At 44.1% G+C, this 21,955-nt stretch overlaps 1 protein-coding gene across 1 annotated transcript in view; it reads right to left on the bottom strand.

The window, feature by feature from the left end:
- SYNE1 (spectrin repeat containing nuclear envelope protein 1) overlaps positions 1-21,955 on the bottom strand; it is a 982,166-nt gene that overhangs the window by 706,423 nt on the left and 253,788 nt on the right. The window contains 5 exon segments of the mRNA XM_030198470.1: positions 508-716; positions 7,434-7,592; positions 15,219-15,353; positions 18,114-18,278; positions 19,126-19,284. Of these exon segments, the coding sequence (XP_030054330.1) occupies positions 508-716; positions 7,434-7,592; positions 15,219-15,353; positions 18,114-18,278; positions 19,126-19,284 (827 nt within the window).

The following is a 21,955-nucleotide window of genomic DNA, read 5'->3' as shown; positions in this document are numbered from 1 at the left end:
TCATTGGACCCGGCCACCCCTGGGGTTTTAATGTGGCCCCCATGGAAAAGCACCTAAAGCTTGCAGGCTAATGAGAGAGAACAGCCTTTAAAAAAAAAAAGTAAAGCAAAGAAATTTCTAAAGCCTAAGAAGAAAAGGCTGCTAGAAAAAATTCCTAAAGAAAACCCCCAAGGACATACCAGACGCTGACACAGATTGCACAGGCTGCATGTCTACCATTTGCTGAAGACAGAATAATAGTGGCAACTGCACAGAACTCAGTTCTAGTGTTCTCAGTCTCCATCTGCTGGTAGGCATGCATAACCCAAGCGTTAGCATCTGGATCAGTCTGGAGGGCTGACAAGGATCTTCCTATTGTTATATACAAAACTGTACTGGTCTTCCAACACTGTATTCATGAAAAGCAAATGGGGCACCATTTTCAGAAGGGTGTCCGAGGCAAAACTCTTGAAATAAGCTCTAGCAAAGTCTTTGTCCTCTCCACAACTGATGTTCACAAACATTTACCTGTTAAGATACTCTTTCCATTTGTCCTGGTGATCTACCAAATTAGAATAAGTGCTATCAACTTGATCTTTAAGTTCTTTGAAGATTTTTTTACAGCTGTGCAGGGTTGACCTAGCTGGATCCCTCTCTGGAAGCTTCAGGCACAGTTCTTCAATGAGCTGGAGTCTTTTCTCACACAGCTGAACGGATCCTTTCTCGCTGAAGAAACACTACGAGGACACACACACACACAGATTTAGAAATGTGAGGATAAAGAAAAAACAGACATATTCATTAAATTAGCTGGTCTTTTCTAAATTCTTTTTTAAATTGGCACTAGAAACTGGACTTCAGATAAAGGACAAAGTACGTCGCATCACTGTGAGTTAGAATTTCACATAAAATATGGTAATCTAGAATCTTACCATCCAAGTCCATACAAGTGTTTCTTTTCTTCAAAATACTCATTTTATAATAGGTTATGTAGCTGAAGTGGATAACCAGGCACCTATTTGTGTGATGTTCTTTCCTATTGGTTATTGTAGTTCCTTTCCTCCTGTGGAATTTTGTTTTTAGACTGTAAACTGCTTAGATATGCGATTTAGTTTAGGTGGAATAGTAAGTTTCAATAAACCATAAACCATATTGGCATTCACATATATTTGTGCACACATATTTGCTTATATGCCAGTAATCTGGTCATTTAAATAGGTTCTTGGTGCCTAACTGTTGGTGACCTCCTTATAGAATTATCCCCTTAGGAGTAAAGTGGCAGAAATTGCACCTAGATTGAAGGCATCGATACGTTACATATATCTGCTTAGAAGCAGAGGTACATGCCTGAACCTAAAGTATGTGCTTATGTTCATATTTTATAAACAAGGAGTGTAAATCATAAATCCATCTGCACTCCACTCAAAATCCTCCCCTGAACAAGCCTACACCTGAGTCGCATAAAAGTAGAAGTCTTCTCAAAGCTTGTACTTCTACTCATGTAAACCTTGAAGTGACGTTATAAAAGGTATTTACATGCATAAAAGACTGTTACGTGCAAAAAAAATCCATTATAAAACTACTAAAGGGCCATTTTACAAAGCTGCAGGAGGACTAATGCGCGGGTAGTGCGCACCAAATCAGCACTTCCGCCGGGGTAGCGTGTGTGCACAGAGGTAATTCCAAGTTTGACATGCTGAATCCCATGGTAGAAAATATTTTTCTATTTTCTACCATGGGGGCGTTCCCACTGTTAATAGGCAGTTTAGCCATGTTGGCGCGCACTGCATGGTTACCATGTGGGTAGCACGTGAGCCCTTACTGCTAGGTCAATGGTTGGCGGTAAGGATTCAAGCCATAAATAGGCACGTTAGTTTTAATTTTTCTGCACACCCATTTCCTGGCCCATTAAAAAATGGCCTTTTGTCCCAGCTGAGGAAAAAGTGGCCCAGCGTGCACCAAAAAGATTTGCTTACACTACTGCAGACCGTTTTTTTTTCAATCATGGCTTTGTAAAAGGACCCTAAATGCACCAACAGGCTGATATTCAAAAGATCAGGGCCCCTAACCTTAAGAGTTAAGCACCTACAGTGGGGGAAATAAGTATTTGATCCCTTGCTGATTTTGTAAGTTTGCCCACTGACAAAGACATGAGCAGCCCATAATTGAAGGGTAGGTTATTGGTAACAGTGAGAGATAGCACATCACAAATTAAATCCGGAAAATCACATTGTGGAAAGTATATGAATTTATTTGCATTCTGCAGAGGGAAATAAGTATTTGATCCCTCTGGCAAACAAGACCTAATACTTGGTGGCAAAACCCTTGTTGGCAAGCACAGCGGTCAGACGTCTTCTGTAGTTGATGATGAGGTTTGCACACATGTCAGGAGGAATTTTGGTCCACTCCTCTTTGCAGATCATCTCTAAATCATTAAGAGTTCTGGGCTGTCGCTTGGCAACTCGCAGCTTCAGCTCCCTCCATAAGTTTTCAATGGGATTAAGGTCTGGTGACTGGCTAGGCCACTCCATGACCCTAATGTGCTTCTTCCTGAGCCACTCCTTTGTTGCCTTGGCTGTATGTTTTGGGTCATTGTCGTGCTGGAAGACCCAGCCACGACCCATTTTTAAGGCCCTGGCGGAGGGAAGGAGGTTGTCACTCAGAATTGTACGGTACATGGCCCCATCCATTCTCCCATTGATGCGGTGAAGTAGTCCTGTGCCCTTAGCAGAGAAACACCCCCAAAACATAACATTTCCACCTCCATGCTTGACAGTGGGGACGGTGTTCTTTGGGTCATAGGCAGCATTTCTCTTCCTCCAAACACGGCGAGTTGAGTTCATGCCAAAGAGCTCAATTTTTGTCTCATCTGACCACAGCACCTTCTCCCAATCACTCTCGGCATCATCCAGGTGTTCACTGGCAAACTTCAGACGGGCCGTCACATGTGCCTTCCGGAGCAGGGGGACCTTGCGGGCACTGCAGGATTGCAATCCGTTATGTCGTAATGTGTTACCAATGGTTTTCGTGGTGACAGTGGTCCCAGCTGCCTTGAGATCATTGACAAGTTCCCCCCTTGTAGTTGTAGGCTGATTTCTAACCTTCCTCATGATCAAGGATACCCCACGAGGTGAGATTTTGCGTGGAGCCCCAGATCTTTGTCGATTGACAGTCATTTTGTACTTCTTCCATTTTCTTACTATGGCACCAACAGTTGTCTCCTTCTCGCCCAGCGTCTTACTGATGGTTTTGTAGCCCATTCCAGCCTTGTGCAGGTGTATGATCTTGTCCCTGACATCCTTAGACAGCTCCTTGCTCTTGGCCATTTTGTAGAGGTTAGAGTCTGACTGATTCACTGAGTCTGTGGACAGGTGTCTTTCATACAGGTGACCATTGCCGACAGCTGTCTGTCATGCAGGTAACGAGTTGATTTGGAGCATCTACCTGGTCTGTAGGGGCCAGATCTCTTACTGGTTGGTGGGGGATCAAATACTTATTTCCCTCTGCAGAATGCAAATAAATTCATATACTTTCCACAATGTGATTTTCCGGATTTAATTTGTGATGTGCTATCTCTCACTGTTACCAATAACCTACCCTTCAATTATGGGCTGCTCATGTCTTTGTCAGTGGGCAAACTTACAAAATCAGCAAGGGATCAAATACTTATTTCCCCCACTGTATACCTGGCCAAATAAAAATTCTTCTTCACTTTATGGCCTTAATTTAGGAGACTATCCAGCTCATAATCGAAAGTGATCGCCGGCCATTTCCCGACACAAATCGGGAGATGGCCGGCGATCTGGGAAAAGTGGTGAAATCGGTATAATCGAAAGCTGCTTTTTTTGACAGCATCGCCACTTTCCCGTCACCTCGCCGGCGAAAGTTCAAAGGGGCGTGTCGGCGGCGAAGCAAAGGCAGGACATGGGCGGGTATGGGCGTGGCTACCAGATAGCCGGCTTTTGCCGATAATGGAAAAAAAATACGGCATTAAGCAGTATTTCGCCGGGTTTACTTGGTCCTTTTATTTTCACGGCCAAGCTTCAAAAAGGTGCCAAAACTGACCACATGACCACCGGAAGGAAGCGGAGATGACCTCCCTGTACTCCCCCAGTGATCACTAACCCCCTCCCACCAAAAAAACCCCACTTTAAACACTTTTTTTCCAGCCTGTATGCCAGCCTCAAATGCCGTACCCACCTCCATGACAGCAGAATGTGTTCTGTCCTCCAACAGCCTTTTCCTGCTTGTGATGTGGCTCTGGGGTGAGTGTGACACGTTTTCTGTTATTTGCACTGCAGAGTCACATCAGCAATGCATTGGGGTGGGTATAGGTATTGGTAGTTGGTAGGCTCTGCTTTTCTCCCTGCTTACTGGGTAAGTGTGCCCTGTTTTGTTTCCTGTTGTAGTCCATGCGGTAGTGGCCATTTTTGTAAGCCAGTTTTAGTTCCCTTTCCTGTGTTACCCACGTTAGAGAACGTAGGTCTTACCTTGAATGGTGCTGAAAGAGGACATTGTACACCATTGTGCCAGCTCTGACCTACTGCTAATCTTAGTACCAGGGGACTCTTTGCCAGTGGGGCACAACCTCTGATCTGCAGTTAACTGTGAGTAAACGTGCTTATTCAAATAAAGGACTTTTTCAAAGAGATTAGTCTTCAGGTGTCAACTGGTGTGCCAAAGTTATACAGCAGCAATAAGTCCTAGAGGCTGTATGCAGGTCCCTGGAGCAGTTTTAGTGGGTGCAGTACATTTGTGGGTAGTGAGTTGTTTTTTTTTTTTGGGGGGGGGGGGGTTGGGGGGCTCAGCTCCCAAAGTAAGGGAGCTATTCACGTGGGAGCTTTTCTGAAGTCCACCGCAGTGACCTCTAGGGAGCCCGGTTGGTGTCCTGGCATGTCAGGGGGGCCAGTGCACTAAAAATGCTGGCTCCTCCCATGGCCAAATGCCTTGGATTTGGCCGGGGTTTGAGATGGCCAACATAACTTTCCATTATCGCTAAAAAACAAAGCCGCCCATCTCAAACCCCGGCCAAATCCAAGGCATTTGGCTGGCCAGAACCGTATTATCGAAACAAAAGATGGCCGGCCATCTTTTTTCGAAAATATGGGTCTGGCCAGCTGTTTGCGGCACCGCCAAAATACATCGCCAGCCATGTATTTCGCCGGCACCGTTCGATTATTCCCCTCTATTGCATTTAGGACAGGAATGGGGACAGATAGGGGGAATGAATTTAGGCTCAACTTTAGCTCCTAAACAAATTCCCCTGACTGCTTTTCAAGCATGTAAATTGGGAGAAGCAATAGCAGTCCCAAATTTTGGAATCTCAGTTTTGGCCCCTAAATTTCAATTTAGGTGCTATATTCAGCTCAACATATAGGTGTTCAAGGTCAACTGAAAACAGGTGCCTAAATGAGGTATCTAACTTAGAGGCTCTTCTACTAAAGGATATTAGGGGGCCCTTTTACTAAGCTGTGGTAAGTGCTAGTGTGCACTTACCACGGCTTAAAATGACTTACCACGGGATGCACTCATGGGTCCTGCGGTAAGTTCTAAATTAGCACATGCTAACTATGCACTAAAAATTATATTTTAATTTTTGTTGGCGGGGAGTGTTTCAGGGCAGACAGTGGGCATTTCTGTGCTACTCAGTTAGAGCAGCTACATTATCATAAACTAACTGGTTTGTGCAGGATTAGCGTGAAAACCCTTACAGCCTATAAAATAGGTATCGGTAAGTGCACAGACACTCATTTTTTTGTGGTCGCACACTAATACCAATATTAGCACATGACTATTAATATAAAAATTGGAAAATCGGCCATTTTACTGCTGTGGTTAAAATGGCCTTAGCGCATGGGGAAAACACTCATGAGGGCACACTAAGGCCCCTTTTTACCGTAGATTAGTAAAAGGACCCCTATGTTTTGGGTTTAACATGCTATAACACATGATTTTAATATGCAGAATGCCCAAAGCTAATGCTGCATCAAGAAGGGGTGTTCCCACTACTTTTTATTGCAGGCCATGTTTTAACATTTGGATTAGCATGCAGTGCCTGCTCCCGGTAAACGTGGAAGCCCTTACTGCCTTCTATTTAGAAATATAGAAGAAATATAAAAAAAATATAGGTAGATCAAGACCATGTGGCCTATCCAGTCTGCCCATCCATGCTATCTATTATCCTTTCCTGTCCTTTATAGGTCCTATGTACTTGACCCAAGCTCTCTTGAACTCAGAGTCAGTCTTCATTTCCACCACCTCCACTGGGAGCCCGTTCTACACATTCACCAGCCTTTCCATGAAGAAGTATCTCCTCAGGTTACTCCTGCGTCTGTTCCCTTTCACTTTCATCCTATGTCCCCTCATTTCTGAGATTTCTTTCAGTTGAAAGAGACTCGCCTCTTGTGCATTTAAATGTCTCTATCATATCTCCTCTCTTTTGCCTTTCTTCCAAAGTATAAATATTGAGATCTTTAAGTCTGTCCCCATACATTTTATGATAAAGACCACTGATCATTATAGTGGCCACCTTCTGGACCGACTCCATCCTCGTTATATCTCTTTGAAGCTGTTGTCTCCATCCTGTACTCAGTACTCTAAATGAGGTCTCTCTAGAGACTTATACAGAGGCTATAGAACCTCCTTAGGAGACGGTAAGTGATCTCATGTCATCTCGGTGCAAGGTAGTTACCATGTGGTATGTGCAACGCGTTAACTACCAAACACCTTCCACATCTATTCTCTGACAGCACCAAAGAGCGGAGATAACCAAAACAACAGGGCAACACGATGTGTAAATTTGAGTCCTTTATTGAAATAACATCGATTTCAATAAAGGACGTAGATTTACACATCGTTTGGTCCTGTTTCTTTTGGTTATCTCCACTCTTTGGTGCTGTTTGTATATTTGGTGGGGAGATCGTTTCTTCCCCTTTGCACACAGCACATTTATTCTCTGTCCATGCCATGTCCCTGAAAAAGAAATTCCTCCAAAATCATGACATTTCGTCCTTTAGATTATAAGCTCCTTTGAGCAGGGACCGTCCTTCTTTGTTAATTTGTACAGCGCTGCATAACCCTAGTAGCGCTCTAGAAATGTTAAGTAGTAGTAGTAGTACTATAACGCACAGTTTAATGTGTGGTACATAACACGGTTGCACAGTAGCCCTGTTTCCATATGTTTAACTGCTTGTTAAGTGCTTAGCACCCTTTAGGGGAAGGGCTTCTTAGGTCCCTAAACAGACATGCTCTCGACATTTTCTGAATATCAGCCTATTAGCCTCTTCTACAAAACAAATTTGACCACAATTCTCAGTAGGGTACGAAATGATCCAGACACATCCAGGGCATCATGACTCTTTTGTTGCACTGCAGTGCTTCTTGCCTCCTTTAGCTGAATATTTGAATGCGTTTCAACAGGTATCCACCCAGTGGCAGTCAATGCCCTCACTTACTCTGTGCTCTTTAATGATCTTTTCACTGCCTTCACTGGACAGCAGCTTATTTTCACGAGCCAGTTCTGCTTTACACTCCTCTACTGTAGCCAGAAATCTGTTTTTCTCCACTTCTGTCTTCAGATGGAGTAAATGATATGGGGCTTCACCCTGGATATCCTGTATTATAAATGAATACAAGAAGGAAAAAAAGCACATATTATTTAACTAGTCTTCATTATACCAATTCCTATGATTATATATACACATAGACTCTCAGCTGCCTAGTTACCCAGTTGTAAAACGGATAATTATTTGTCACCCTCTGTTTTTGAATTTTCACTGTGGTATTTGCGTGACTGAGAAAAGCAGGGTAGGTAATGTGGCGAGTCCAGCGCGGGACAAACACTTCAGCTGGTGGGGTTGGGGACCTCTGCCAGTCAAATCAGGGCCCCAGAGATTGATTCAGTTTCTCTGATTCGTCAGCATTGAATACCATTTCTGGCACCGGCATCTCTCCCACATCTTCGGTCTGTGAAGACCGAAGCAAAGAATTCATTTAATCTCTCCACTATGGCCTTGTCTTACCTGAGTGCCCCTTTTACCCATCTGTCATCTAGTGGTCCAACTGATTCTTTTGCAGGCTTCTTGCTTTTAAAATACCTAATAAAGTTGTTTTACTATGCATTTTTGCCTCCAACACAATCTTCTTTTCAAAGTCTCTCTTTGCCTTCCTTATCAGCACTTTGCATTTGACTTGTCATTCCTTATGCAGTTTCCTATTATTCAGGGCCACCGAGAGACTGGGCCGGGTCCGGGGCAAGGCCACCCCCGGGGCCCCGCCCCCACCCCCGAGGTCGTCGTCACTGCCGCCGCCTTTCCAAGGCCACTGCACCGCAGTCCCCACCCGCCCCCTCCGTCCGCCACCGGGCTCCCCGCATTGAAATCATTACAGCGCCTCACTTGTCACCTCCATGACTGAAAGTGCAGCAGTGGCAGATCGGATTTGCCTCCCTTCGGGCCTTCCCTCCCTGTGTCCCACCCTCGCGGAAGTTACATCAGACGAGGGCGGGACACAGGGAGGGAAGGCCCGAAGGGAGGTGAATCCGATCTGCCGCTGCTGCGCTTTCAGTCACGGAGGTGACAGGTGAGGCGCTGTGATGATATCAGTGCAGGGGACCCGGCCCGGTGGCGGATGGTGAACGGATCCGAGGGCGGGTGAGACCGGGGACTGCAGTGCCGGGCCCCCCTTGGAGGCCCGGGCCCAGGGAAATTTGTCCCCCCTGCCCCCCTCTCAGCAGCCCTGCTATTATTTTCAGTTGGATCCTTCTTCCATGTTCTGAAGGATTCTCTTTTAGTTCTAATAGATCCTTCACCTCATTTTTTAGCCATGCCGGCTGTCGTTTGGTCTTCCTTCCTCCTTTTTTAATACACGGAATATATTTGGCCTGGGCTTCCAGGATGGCATTTGTGAGCAGCATCCATGCCTGATGTAAATTTTTAACCTTCAAAGCTGCTCCTCTAAGTTTTTTTTTTTTCACTGTTCTTCTCATTTTATCATAGTCTCCTTTTGAAAGTTAAATGCTAACATATTGGATTTCCTGTGTGTACTTACTCCAGAGCTTATATCAAATCTGATCACTGTTACCAACAGGCCCCAGCACCATTATCTCCTGCACCAGATCATTCGCTTCACTAAGGACTAGGTCTAGAATTGTTCCTCCTCTTGTTGGCTCCTGTACCAGTTGCTCCATAAAGCAGTCCTTGATTCCATAAAGGAATTTCACTTCTCTAGCATAAACTGATGTTACATTTATCCAGTCAATATCGGGGTAATTGAAATCACCCTTTATTATCATATTCTCCAGCTTGTTAGCCTCCCTAATTTCTGATAACATTTCTACATCTGTCTGTTCATCATGGCCAGGTGGACGGTAGTAAACTCCTTTCACTATCCTTTCCCCCTTTACACATGGAATTTCAATCCATAGGGATTCCAAGATGTGTTTTGTGTCCTGTAGAATTTTTAGTCTATTCGATTCAAGGCTCTCCTTAACATACAATGCTACTCCTCCACCAATTCGATCAACACTATCACTGCAATATAATTTACTCGAGGTAAATGCCTTTTGCACAAAGATATCAGTTTAATTTCAAATACTAATGCAAAAATATTAATGGGGCATTAGCTCTCGGCTATCTGCATGACAAAGATCAGCCTTACGTAGATACAAGTTGCTTAAGCAGAGCTGCCAAGTTAGCTTTTCTGAGGGTTATCATCCACCTTATAATTGAAAGAGAAAAACGCCTAGATTTTGACCCAAATCGGGAGATAGACGTTTATCTCACAAAAACGAATAAATCAGTATAATGGAAAAGCGATTTTGGACGTTTTCAACTGCACTCCATCGCGGAAGCGTACAAAGTTGACGGGGGCGTGTCGGAGGCGTGGCGAAGGTGGAACTGGGGCGTGGTTATCGGCCAAGGAGAGATGGGCGCCTTTCGCCTATAATGGAAAAAAAGTATGCGTTTGTAGCTAGAATTTAGGGTACTTTTCCTGGACCCTGTTTTTTCACGAATAAGGCCCCCAAAAGTGCCCTAAATGACCAGATTACCCCCAGAGGGAATCGGGGATGACCTCCCCTGACTCCCCCAGTGGTCACTAACCCCCTCCCACCACAAAATATGCCGTTTCACAACTGTTTATTTTCACCCTCAAATGTCATACCCACCTCCCTGGCAGCAGTATGCAGGTCCATGGAGCAGTTGTTAGGGGGTGCAGTGGACTTCAGGCAGGTGGACCCAGGCCCATCCCCCCCCACCTGTTACAATTGTGCTGCTTAATGCTCATTAGTCGTCCAACCCCCCAAACCCACTGTACCCACATGTAGGTGCCCCTCTTCACCCCTTAGGGCTATAATAATGGTGTAGACTTTTGGGCAGTGGGTTTTGAGGGGGATTTGGGGGGCTCAACACTCAAGGGAAGGGTGCTATGCACCTGGGAGCTCTTTTACCTTTTGTTTTGTTTTTGTAAAAGTGCCCCCTAGGGTGCCCGGTTGGTGTCCTGGCATGTGAGGGGGACCAGTGCACTACGAATCCTGGCCCCTCCCACGAACAAATGCCTTGGATTTATTCGTTTTTGAGCTGGGCGCTTACATTTTCCATTATCACTGAAAAACAAAAACGCCCAGCTCACAAATTGTCGAATAAAACATGGACGTCTATTTTTTTTCGAAAATACGGTTCGGTCCGCCCCTTCACGGACCCGTTCTCGGAAATAAACGCCCATGGAGATAGACGTTTTCGTTCAATTATGCCCCTCCATATGGCTCCAAAAAAAGGAGGACAGATTGAGCCAGTCTGGGTTTTACTTCCATTGCTTTCAATGGAAGCAAAACCTGGACTGGATCAATGTGTCCTCCTTTTTCTGGAGCCATATGGTAACCCTACGGCCTTTCCAGGAATGAGATTTTAGGTCAGTCCTGGATTTGTGACAACCTATCCTGATGCATAATGAAATCTGAAGCACTGATTTCAATGAATAGAATCAGAAACTACTATTATCACTCTGCTTTGGGATATACATTAAAAACCAACATTGGCCAAAAGTCTCCCTCCTGGAACTGGATAACTTGGCACATGGAGGTTTAATAAACAGGAGTGGAAGTGAGCCTATCTAGTCAACTGTAAGCAAGAAAGCCAATTAGGACAGTCTAAATTTCCCCTTCCAAGCGCAGCCATTATCCCCGTTCACTCACAACAAAGTAAGCAAACCTATGAGCTGCTGCATTCACATTGTCGTTTTTTATTGTTGGTCCATCTGTAACAAGTCTTGCCTGTTTCAAATGGATAGGCAGTGCCTTAAAAGGTGGAGGACAAAAGGTTTTTATTTTATTTTATTTTTTTACATTTATTGGCCAGCTTCTTAATTTATTTGAAAGCTTCCCATATGTAGATATAAATATCATGAAATAACAATTAAATATCACTAAAACTGCTTAAAAAATTATTATAGCTGGTAGAAACAGCAATTTTAAACTCTGTATTGTGCTAATTTTTCTACACTAAAAGCTAAATAAATACACTGTATACAATACAGATGGCCAAATTTCAGTGAGGATACCCTGTTTCCTGATGGGTTCACCTTAGCAGCGTACCAAGGGCGGGGCGGTGGGGGGCGGTCCGCCCTGGGTGCACGCCGCTGGAGGAGTGCAGAGAGCAGCCGCACGCCTGTGGCTCCGCTGGTTCCCTGCTCCCCCGGAACAGGTTACTTCCTGTTCCGGGGCAGAGGGAGCAGGAAGCCAGCGGAGCCAAGAGCTGCGCAGCTGCTCCCAGCAGCTAAGAATGCACGGGGGGGGGGGGGGGGGGGGGGGTCGTGCTGCACCCGGCTGGGGGGGGGGGGGTGCATCGGCCATCCGCCAGGATTGTCACTGGTTCATCTTAAATGTTGTTGTAATCTGCCTTGGGAAGCCTGGTGTTATAAAGATGATGGAATATATTGAAATTAAATAGAAGTTGAATTAAACTCTCCTTTCATTGGGGCACATGCAATCACATCTCCATCTGTTTTGTAGAACTTTACCTTTTAGATACACAAATGGATTATTATGTTGTTTGAGCATGTTTCAGGGACAAGTGGTTTATAAGTCAAAATAATAAAAATATTTTCTGTCACACAAATCTCTCATTTGTTGAAATATAACTAAATGGACTATAAGCCCCTAATGCAGTCCACTGGTTTTCTTATATTTTGTTCTTGTGATGGCTTATATTGTGCCAAAACTGGAAATACAGTGAGACAGAATAATAGAATTCAGTAACATCCAAAACTTATTTTTTATGTCTTAATCATCTTTATTAAAAGCAAAAGATGTTGGTTGATAAGCTTCATACAGAACAAGAAAAAACAGTAAACCATCCAACATAGCACAATAAAAATGTTTACAGAGAACATACCCCAAGAACCCTTCCCCTCCCTCCCTATAAGCCCACCTGTTTCCACCCACCAAAATAACACAACAGATGTACAGATCAGTGGGACTCAAAGCATTTCATAACAAGCACTGCCTCCACTGTATGCAAATCTCTCTCATTAATATTCATTGTCAATATCCTGACAAACCTGACTGCCTTGGGTAACTCCAGGACCAGGTTATCCTAACTACTATAAGAGACAGACAATATAATTAACATTACAATTTTATTTGTATTTGGGTAATAACTGAGAAAATGCTATTAAAATTATATTACAAAGCATGAAGTTGACTTGGTTAACTTCTGCTGTATATCAACCAGTAGTAAATAATAGTAATAAACAATATTAAGTGTATTTTTATAATATATCACTGCATTCCTCAAAACAGAAGGAGCAAGTTCCCACAAACCATCTTTCTCTTTTGATCTAGGCACAGGGGAAAAAAAACAAGCTTTCAATGTTCCCTGGTTTCAACCTAACACATGTTAAATGTGAGATATGAATGTCTTAAATAAATAAATACATAGAAACTCTGAATGTTGAGCACCTGATTCTCATAAAATGGATGTCTGTTTTAGTGGGCCATTACTGGGAGAAAAGATCTCTGCACGAATATAACATGTGCTAGGGTGTCCCTGTAATCAGCCCCTCCAACTGACCCACTGATTAAGATTTATAACAAATTACTACTCTACCTATGAAAAGTTATTCCGTTATTATACTTCCTCTGTGTACATCCGTAAGCTGCACAAGCTGGCATGTTTGAAAATATAAGTGAGATTAATTTAAAATGCTACCAACAATAAAGAACGACAAGGTGGATGCAGCAGCTCATAGGTTTGCTTGCTTTGTTTTGAGTGAATGGGGATGACAGCTGCGCTGGGAAAGGGAAACTTAGATTGACTTAATTGGTTGCAGCATTCTAATGTCACTTCATCTCCTGTCTATTAAACCTCCTTGACTTGGCAGATCTGCTTCAGGTCTTCTCAGGAAGGACTGCTGTCTATTCATTCACTTTCACAAGCAAAAACAGGAAGCAGGACGTCTTCTGCAGCCCCTCAATTAACGAATTCCAAATGAACTCAGATCAGAAACTGATCGAAGTAAATTAAGGAAAAATCTAAAGACCTACTGAGGCAGTTATTTCATTTACTAATAGGTAGGGTGGACTGAACTGTAAAAGAATACCCCATGAGTTAATATGCACGGGGGTGCAGGGAACAGCTGTGCGGCGGTCGGCTCCGCCAGTTGCCTGCTCACTCTGACGTTACTTCCTGTTTCTGGGGCAGGGAATCGGCGGAGCCGACAGCCGCTTGACTGCTCCTTGCACCCCCAGGAGGTAAGAAGAATGATGCGCTTGGGTGGGGGGGGGTGTCATGATTCACTTGGGGGGGGGGGGGGGGGTCATGATTCGCAGGGGGGGGGGGCGCAGCGGTGTTCCACCCCAGGTGGCAGCCGACCTAGAAACACCACTGAAGGATAGACAGGTTCCACAGAGTCATGCAGAATTTGCCTGTCCCTCATTATTGAAAATGTAATAGTGAAACAGCACCTTTTACTAGCAGCACTATAAATGGTGGACTCCTGCTCAGGTTAGAGGGAATGGTGCATTTGGTAAATTGCATGTCAGAGACTGTAACCTCTTCTGCACCTTGAGACTTGGAAACAGCTGTAGTATTTTTATAAATAGGAGAGGGCAGCCCCCATTATCTTCTTTGAACTACTATTGAACTGGATAGATACGTGAGATAACACAACACCCCCAGGATTCTATATATGGCGCTAAGAATTGCACACACCGATGTAGGCACGCATACAATTTGAGTAATGAGCCAATTAGTGCCAATAACTGGCCGCTAATGATTGTTGGCATTAATTGGCAATAATTTGGATTTGCACGTGCATCTTGCTACATGGTATTCTTGAAAGATGTGCGTGTTCATCAGTAATTGTGTAACTGAGAGGGGTGTGGCCCTGGGAGAGGCATGGGTAAGTCAAGGGCACAGGGCCACCGAGAGCCTGAGCCGGGCCCGGGGTAGGGCCACCCCTATTGGCCTCTCCCCCCAGGACTGCTACTGCCGCCCTCCCCCTCAGGGCCACCGCTGCAGCACCCCCAGAACGCCATGTAGACAGACCACAAAAATGGGGGAGGAGCCCAAAGTGGGGGGGGGGGCACATTTTGCCTCACTTCCCTGCCCCCCACCGCAACTCCACATACCTTGGCTGGGGGGTCCCCAAGCCCTGCCAGCAGAAGCCTTCCTCCAGTGCTGTTCTCCACCGCAGGGCTGGCAATGCGGCGGAGAACAGCGCTGGAGGAAGGCTTCTGCTGGAAAGCTTGGGGACCCCTGCCAGCCAAACCAGAGGCCCCGAAGCCCTGTGTCTGCTCCTCCTTAGCCTCTAAGAGGAGGTCCAGTGCTGGAGTTTTCTCTCTCCTGTTCCTGTTGGGACATGATCACCCGGGTCCAATCAGTAGATGGAGAGAGACAGACCCCGGCACTGGGCCCCCCTTGGAGGCCAGGCCCGGAGGGAATCTTGCCCCCCTGGCCCCCTCTAGGCAGCCCTGAAGGGGCGTCCACTAAAGATGCACACAGTATCATGGAATTTAGGGCGTCCATGCCTAATTTACATGCAAGGATTTACACCAGGTTTCAGTTGGTGTAAATCCTTTGGGTGCAGATCCTGGCACTATACACTATTCTAGAAAGGGCACCCAACTCAGAGCACAAATGCATTTCTTCAGTGCCCAAATTTGGGAGCCATTTACAAAATCTCCTCCCACATGTGCTAGCACAGACATATCAAACTGAAGTCTGTTTCTTGTAAATACTAACCTTCCATTGTCTGTGAAGTTTTCTGACAGTTTCCTGCAGATGCTCTTGCTCTTGGGCTGGGAGGATGTCGGTAAGTTCATCACAAGCTTTCAGGAAAGCATTAAGCACTCTCTGATCCAGCTGACCAAAAAATTCCTGCAGCAGAAAGAGAAGCTCAGAGGGTTCCACTGCACACCATAAAGAGAATGAAGCTGAATGGAAAGGTCATGGTGAGAGTCAAGCCTATGCAGTGGGAGCAAGGAAACAGGGCAGTTTACAATCCTTTCCATTTTTCATATGGGGCTCTCTCAGTGCTACTCATTTCTATTGAGTGGGGCAGTACAAATATGTCTTCTCTGGAGACCTTACAATCCAGTTAAGACAGGATATAATCACTGAGAATTAAATGTATCAAGAAAATACTAAACCCAACAAGGCGGTGATCTGGAGAAACGGGTACTGGGGTGTTAAAGTAGGTTTTCAGACTAAATTTGAATAAGACCAGTGAGGGAGATTGTAAGCTCTTCGGAGCAGGGACCGTCCTTAGTTATTAATTTGTACAGCGCTGCGTAACCCTAGTAGCGCTCTAGAAATGTTAAGTAGTAGTAGTAGTAGTAAAATGCATCAGCTCATGAAGTCTATTCTAAGTGAATAGTGCAGTGAGGTAAAAAGTGAGAAACTGGGAGTTGACAATAGAGGGACAGGGATAGAAGAATATCTTTTTGCTTAGGATGGCCAAACAAACCAAGCTCTGCCCCTGTCCACTCAAACCAGCTGATACTATGTGGGGATGATTGGTAGGGCTACTAGACAGTGGAGGACAAACACAAACACCACACAATGAAGTATGCAAACAACCGTATTTCAACCATTCCTTTTTATTGGAAGGTCAATGAACCAGTTCCTTGATTAAAACGTCAAAGAACCCGACACAGCCCATGTTTCGGCCCAAATGGCCTGCAACAGGAGTTCAGAAAGCCTGTGTAGCTGATATAATGTTAAATTTCTTGATTGCCAAGTCAATAAAGGAGGGCCACAGTGCACCTTCGCTAGAGGCTTAATGACAAATCACATTAGAGCCAAACCAAGCTTTGTGGTTCTTTAATGTTATATTAGCTACACAGGCTTTCTGGATTCCTAATGCAGCCATTTGATCTGAAACATGGGGGCTCCTTTGACATTTTAATCAAGGAACGAGTTCTTTGATATTTTAATGAGGGAATGGTTGAAATACCATCATTTGCATACTTCATTGTGCAGTGTTTGTTCTCCACTGTCTAGCAGACCTTGACTGTTGTGTTAAGTTTTTGCCTTCCCTCTTTTTCTTCTATGATTGGTAGGGACATTGTCCATGTGACTCACCCCCTCACGCTGCCCATGATGGAAGAGAAGTGCATTGTGGGTCTATTTGAAAAAACCTGGAAGTAAATATTTGGAAAGGTGTACTTTAGTTGTAGCATTAACTGTGGGAAGCTAATATGAGCCCCTTTAGGGCTACAATTTCCCCAACTTCCTCCTTCAGTCCACAAAGAATAGAAAGGAGGTGGGGGGGGGGGGGGGGGGACATATTCTTTTTTGTTTTTAAATCAGGAGTGTTAGTGGTGCAAATGCCACCCTAGCAGTCCCAAGGAAGGAGAGGGCACCCTTGTAGTCTCTTCTCCTTTTTCTGTTTGGGGGAAAGTTATCTTCATTTGAACATGCTGTACCTCTACTGCAGAAAGGGGAAACCTCTGAAAACCAGATATATATTTATTTCTATTATCAGGAGCGTGAGAGAGGGGATGTTTATGATGGTCATGCAAATTTTTCCTCATGATGTAAGTGCAGGGAAGTGGGAGAGTGAACAGATGGTCTTGCCATAGAAGTAGTTTTTTTTACATATTATATATATATATATATATTCAAAATTTAAGAAGAAGGAGGGAAGGGATCAGGCTGCCAGAGAGGGCATTCTTTTACATTATTTAAAGAGTCAGGAGGGAAAGCAACATTCTTCTATTTTGGAAGAGGACTTAGCTAGTCAGTGCCTGCTTTTCAGCAAATTTTACCAGCTAGCTTATGAAATAGTCGGCTGAAAACTTGACTGGCTAGCTTTAGCATGATATTCTCTGCCAAAATAGCTTTGTCAGGGGCTCTATGAAAATGTGTGGGTACAAAGCAATAGAGAAATTATATGTCTAAGTTCCCAAATATGATAAATAAATAAATAAATAAAACTAAGGAACAATTGCAGATAAAAAAACAAACAAACAGCATACATGCAACTTCAAAGACAAAACCGCAGTCTAGTAGATGACAGCGTGTAGCCGCACCACTGTCTTTGAGGTTGCCTGTATGCTGTTTGTTTTTTTTAAATCTGCAATTGTTCCTTAGTTTTTTGACCATTTATCATATTTGGCAACTTAGACATATAATTTCTCTATTGCTGTTTACCCACACATTTTCATAAAGCCCCTGAAGCAGCCCTTTTGGGCGAAACAAAGCCTGTGTCGGGCACTTTTTATTGAGGTGTTTACATTACCAATAAAGTTTGCTTGTCTGATCGGCTCTATTTTGTTCTGCTCTGTTTAGTTTCCACGTTGGATTTTGCGGATTATCTGCCTTCTTGTTTTCTGGGAGCATGATATTCTCCTACAGAAAACTGCTACAATTAACCAGTTATCTATTCAGTTATCTATGATGTACTTTTCATAAATGTTGTTAGCCACGGGATACACATGTTCTAAATAAATAAATAAACAGGTTAACTGTAGAATTGCTCCTGTCTTACCACGCTGATTCCAACTCATGCATAAATTACTCATTTTTATGACTATGGTAATTATTATTATTGCTTTGGATTTATCTCAGCTTTTTCAATAGTTGAAAGCAAGTTTCGCTGGGTACAATTAATCTTTGATTGCTTAAGCTTCTTACTGTCTGCTTCTTTAACAACTCCTCTGGATTTCCTCTCTCTTGCAGGTAAGACTGAGCCGTTTGCAGCACCTTCTCAAGTTCTGTCCTTGACTCCTCAAAATTCTTCATCAGGCTACTATTAGCTTCTATCTGCTTTCTCCACTCTGCGGTCCTCTTTAGCATGTTCTTGAAAGGAAAAAAAAAGACTTAATATTATAAACTTCATACACTGTTACCTTTTTATTTTTTAGGGCATCTCATTTATTTATGACAACTTTTAGAAACTGCTCGTGCTGACACTGATGCCTGTCAGTAGTGCAGTGTTTTCTGTTTGGCAGCTTCATGCTGTTCCTCTGGATGCTGTAATCCTTTCTTTTGTATTCCTTTCCCAGAACCTCTGCAGTATTCAGACAAGGACCATGTATCACAGTTCCCTTTGGAACCTGGTACACGTGCATTCTTAGTACAACCAGCAGGTGTCACCATTGAGTAATAGCAGAGAATCATCTCTCAGGAGTAAGGGCACTGCCCTTGCAACATTCTGAGCCCCAGCTGTCTCTGGGAACAGAAGCTGAGCCCAGGATTTGAACCCAGGTTTTCAGGATCACAGAACTTTTATGTCAATGTGACTGGCAGGCTTTCTCTAATTATGATGCAAGTTCTGTGTACTTTGAGTTTGCATCTCATTAGCTGACTGCATTGTCTCTGGAATATTTTCTCGCTGATCTCGGAGTAGAAGGCATGTGCTCAGCCATTGGCACACGGCTTTTTTGCATTCTCCCCCCCCCCCCCCCACCCCCCCACACACACACTGAGAAGGAATCGAGAGACTGGAAGGATTAACAAGGAGCATGTTCAAAATTCCAGGACTAGCTTGTGCTATCTTACATATCACAAGATGAACACAGTTGGTGGACAAACATTGAAAATTATAGTGAAACCAACATTTGAGATGGAGCAATCATTAGCCTCCAAAATATGCAGAGAATGCTGTACAAAAATCGTTAATTGCATGAATTATTTCACATATCACCTGAAAGACAGCCTGCGTCTCCGCAACTTTCTTCTGAATCACTGATCGACTGAAATGCTGTAATGCTTTACTCAAAGTCACAGTTTTCTGAACAGCCTGACTGTGCTTTTCAATCAAGGCCAGCGACTTCTTGCACTTTTCTTGCTGAGCTACCAGTTCCTGCATGGAAATTAAATAAATCAAGTCCTGCATTCAAATCCAGCTCTATGGCTGGTGTAAGCACTCACATCTAAGCTCATATGCATGTATACACCTTGTTAAGCTAGTATGCACCCTGTTCAGCTAGGGAAAAAAGGAACTTCTAACATTTTTCCAAATAACCCAAACCTCCTACTGCAACAGAAACTTCTGCTTGAAATTTGAGATGCTTCTGACTACTTTATTTTTCAACAGGATGGAGGTCCAGCGCATCGAGCTAGCAAAACAGTTGAGCTTTTAATTAATGACACTCCAGAATTCACTGAACCAACCGCTCAATGGCGTCAAAGACTTTGTGAATGTGTCATGGTTGAAGGAGGACACTATGAACACAAATGATGAATTAACTAATAAAACCCCCATTATACTGATATATTTTCAAAGATCCAACTAAGGGCTCCTTTTACCGATTAGCAGCGCGCTGAATGTGAAGAAGCCCATTGAATGGGCTTCTTCGCATTCAGCACATGCTAATCGATTGCGCCACCTTGGAAAAGGAGCCCTAAATGTTTAAACAGTTGCAAAGTAGAAACTATGTATGGGGTCCTGTTCTTTCCAGACACAAGGAAAGTAAGCGACTGCTATCCTTTATAGAATGGACTCCTTTTCGGTGCTCTTTCGTTGCTGAAGAATACTACTACTACTTATCATTTCTATAGCACTACTAGACGTATGCAGCGCTGTACACTTGAACATGAAGAGACAGTCCCTGCTCGACAGAGCTTACAATCTAATTAGGACAGACAAACAGGACAAACAAGAGATACGAGAATATTAAAGTGAGGATGATAAAATAAGGGTTCTGAACAAGTGAATAAGGGTTAGGAGTTAAAAGCAGCATCAAAAAGGTGGGCTTTTAGCTTAGATTTGAAGACGGCCAGAGATGGAGCTTGACGTACCGGCTCAGGAAGTCTATTCCAGGCATATGGTCCAGCAAGATAAAAGGAACGGAGTCTGGAGTTAGCGGTGGAAGAGAAGGGTGCAGATAAGAGAGATTTACTCAGTGAACGGAGTTCCCGGGGAGGAATGTAGGGAGAGATGAGAGTGGAGAGGTACTGAGGAGCTGCACAGTGAATGCACTTATAGGTCAATAAGAGGAGTTTGAACTGTATGCGAAAACGGATAGAACGCCAGTGAAGTGACTTGAGGAGAGGTGCATAGCTAGAGAATTACTCCCAAGAGCATTTCCTACTCAGTCATTACCATCCTTATTGCTTATATCTATGCTGAGTAGGTTATAAAAGCTGAGTTACAGCTTTTATAATCCGCAATAACCAACAAAGAGTGACACAATAAGAAATAAACTAGACCAATAGTCTAGGAAGCAACCATAATAGAATATGTCGACAATCAGGTACTTTTATCTATCAGAAAAATACTTATGAAATTAAATTGTTTTAAAGACCTTTTTAAAAGTACCGAAGCCTGACAAGACTTGCATTCCAGGCGAAAGTAAACGCCCCTGTTTACTAAGGCGCGTTAGCATTTTAACACGCCTACAATTAGCATGCACGCCAACCATGTAGGCGCATACACAGTTAACACGTGTACGTGGTTAACGTGCGTGAAAAATGCTAACGCGCCCATAACACAGCTTAGTAAACAGGTCCCTTACTGCTTGATAAGCTCTTTGAGCAGGGACTGTCTTTCTTCTATGTCTGTGCAGCGCTGCGTATGCTTTGTAGCGCTATAGAAATGCTAAATAGTAGTAGTAGTAGTAAAGATCTAAAAATCTTTTTTGATGTAATAAGGACAATGGATTACGAACTTCATAAAATTTACAGGCAGATGAGCAGCATATAAGATGGCACACACATTGAGGTGCTAGACCATTTAAGATTGTACAAACCAAGCAGCACAATTTGAACAGTATTCTGGCAACCTACCAGTTCTTGTGGGCAGTTCTTCAAAGAGTTTAACTAAGAGTCATCTGGGTAAACGCCCCAGACTGAAAACTGTTCTCCATGACAATGGTGAAAAGGTTTGTGCGTCTGCTATGTCTCATGTATGAAAGGAATGCACAGAGACCCCCCCCCATGAGTACATTAAGGGGGTAATTTATACAGTCATTTTCATGCCTAAGTGGCACATTATGTAAATAATGTATTACAAAATTCCGACTGGTGCAAATGCACGTGCTTTGACATGATGTTGCATACTTTTTTAGTAGGTATTTACAGAGGTGCACCCACAATGTAGGTGCAATTTCTGCTACTTACACTAGTATTTTATAAAGACAAGCAGGTGCCTACTCAGTAGCGTAGCCAGAGTTTAATTTTTAGATGGGCCTGGAGGTGGACTGGGTGGGCACAGGCCTCGCATTTCCTCTCCACTCGATACCACTCCCCCCGCCCGCCGCATTTCCTCTCCACCCGCTACCCCCCCCCCCTCCCCGTGACAGCCCCCTGCACATGGTCAGTTCTGGTCATTTTTACTGACCTGAAGCGCCGTTCTCCCTCCAGCACCGATGATTCCCATAGCCAGCCTTCTGCCAGCGCGCGTCGTCGAAGCCTCTTCTCAGGCGCGTCCCGCCTACTCTGCAGCTTCCTGTTTTCCGCAAAGGTGGGACTCAGGAAGTTGCAGAGTAGGCGGGACGTGCCTGAGAAGAGGCCCCGACGACGCGCGCTGGCAG

The sequence above is a fragment of the Microcaecilia unicolor genome, chromosome 3, assembly GCF_901765095.1.
Source record: "Microcaecilia unicolor chromosome 3, aMicUni1.1, whole genome shotgun sequence".
NCBI lineage: Eukaryota > Metazoa > Chordata > Amphibia > Gymnophiona > Siphonopidae > Microcaecilia > Microcaecilia unicolor.
The sequence above is the reverse complement of the archived record's forward strand: the minus strand, read 5'-3'. Positions and strand labels throughout refer to the sequence as shown.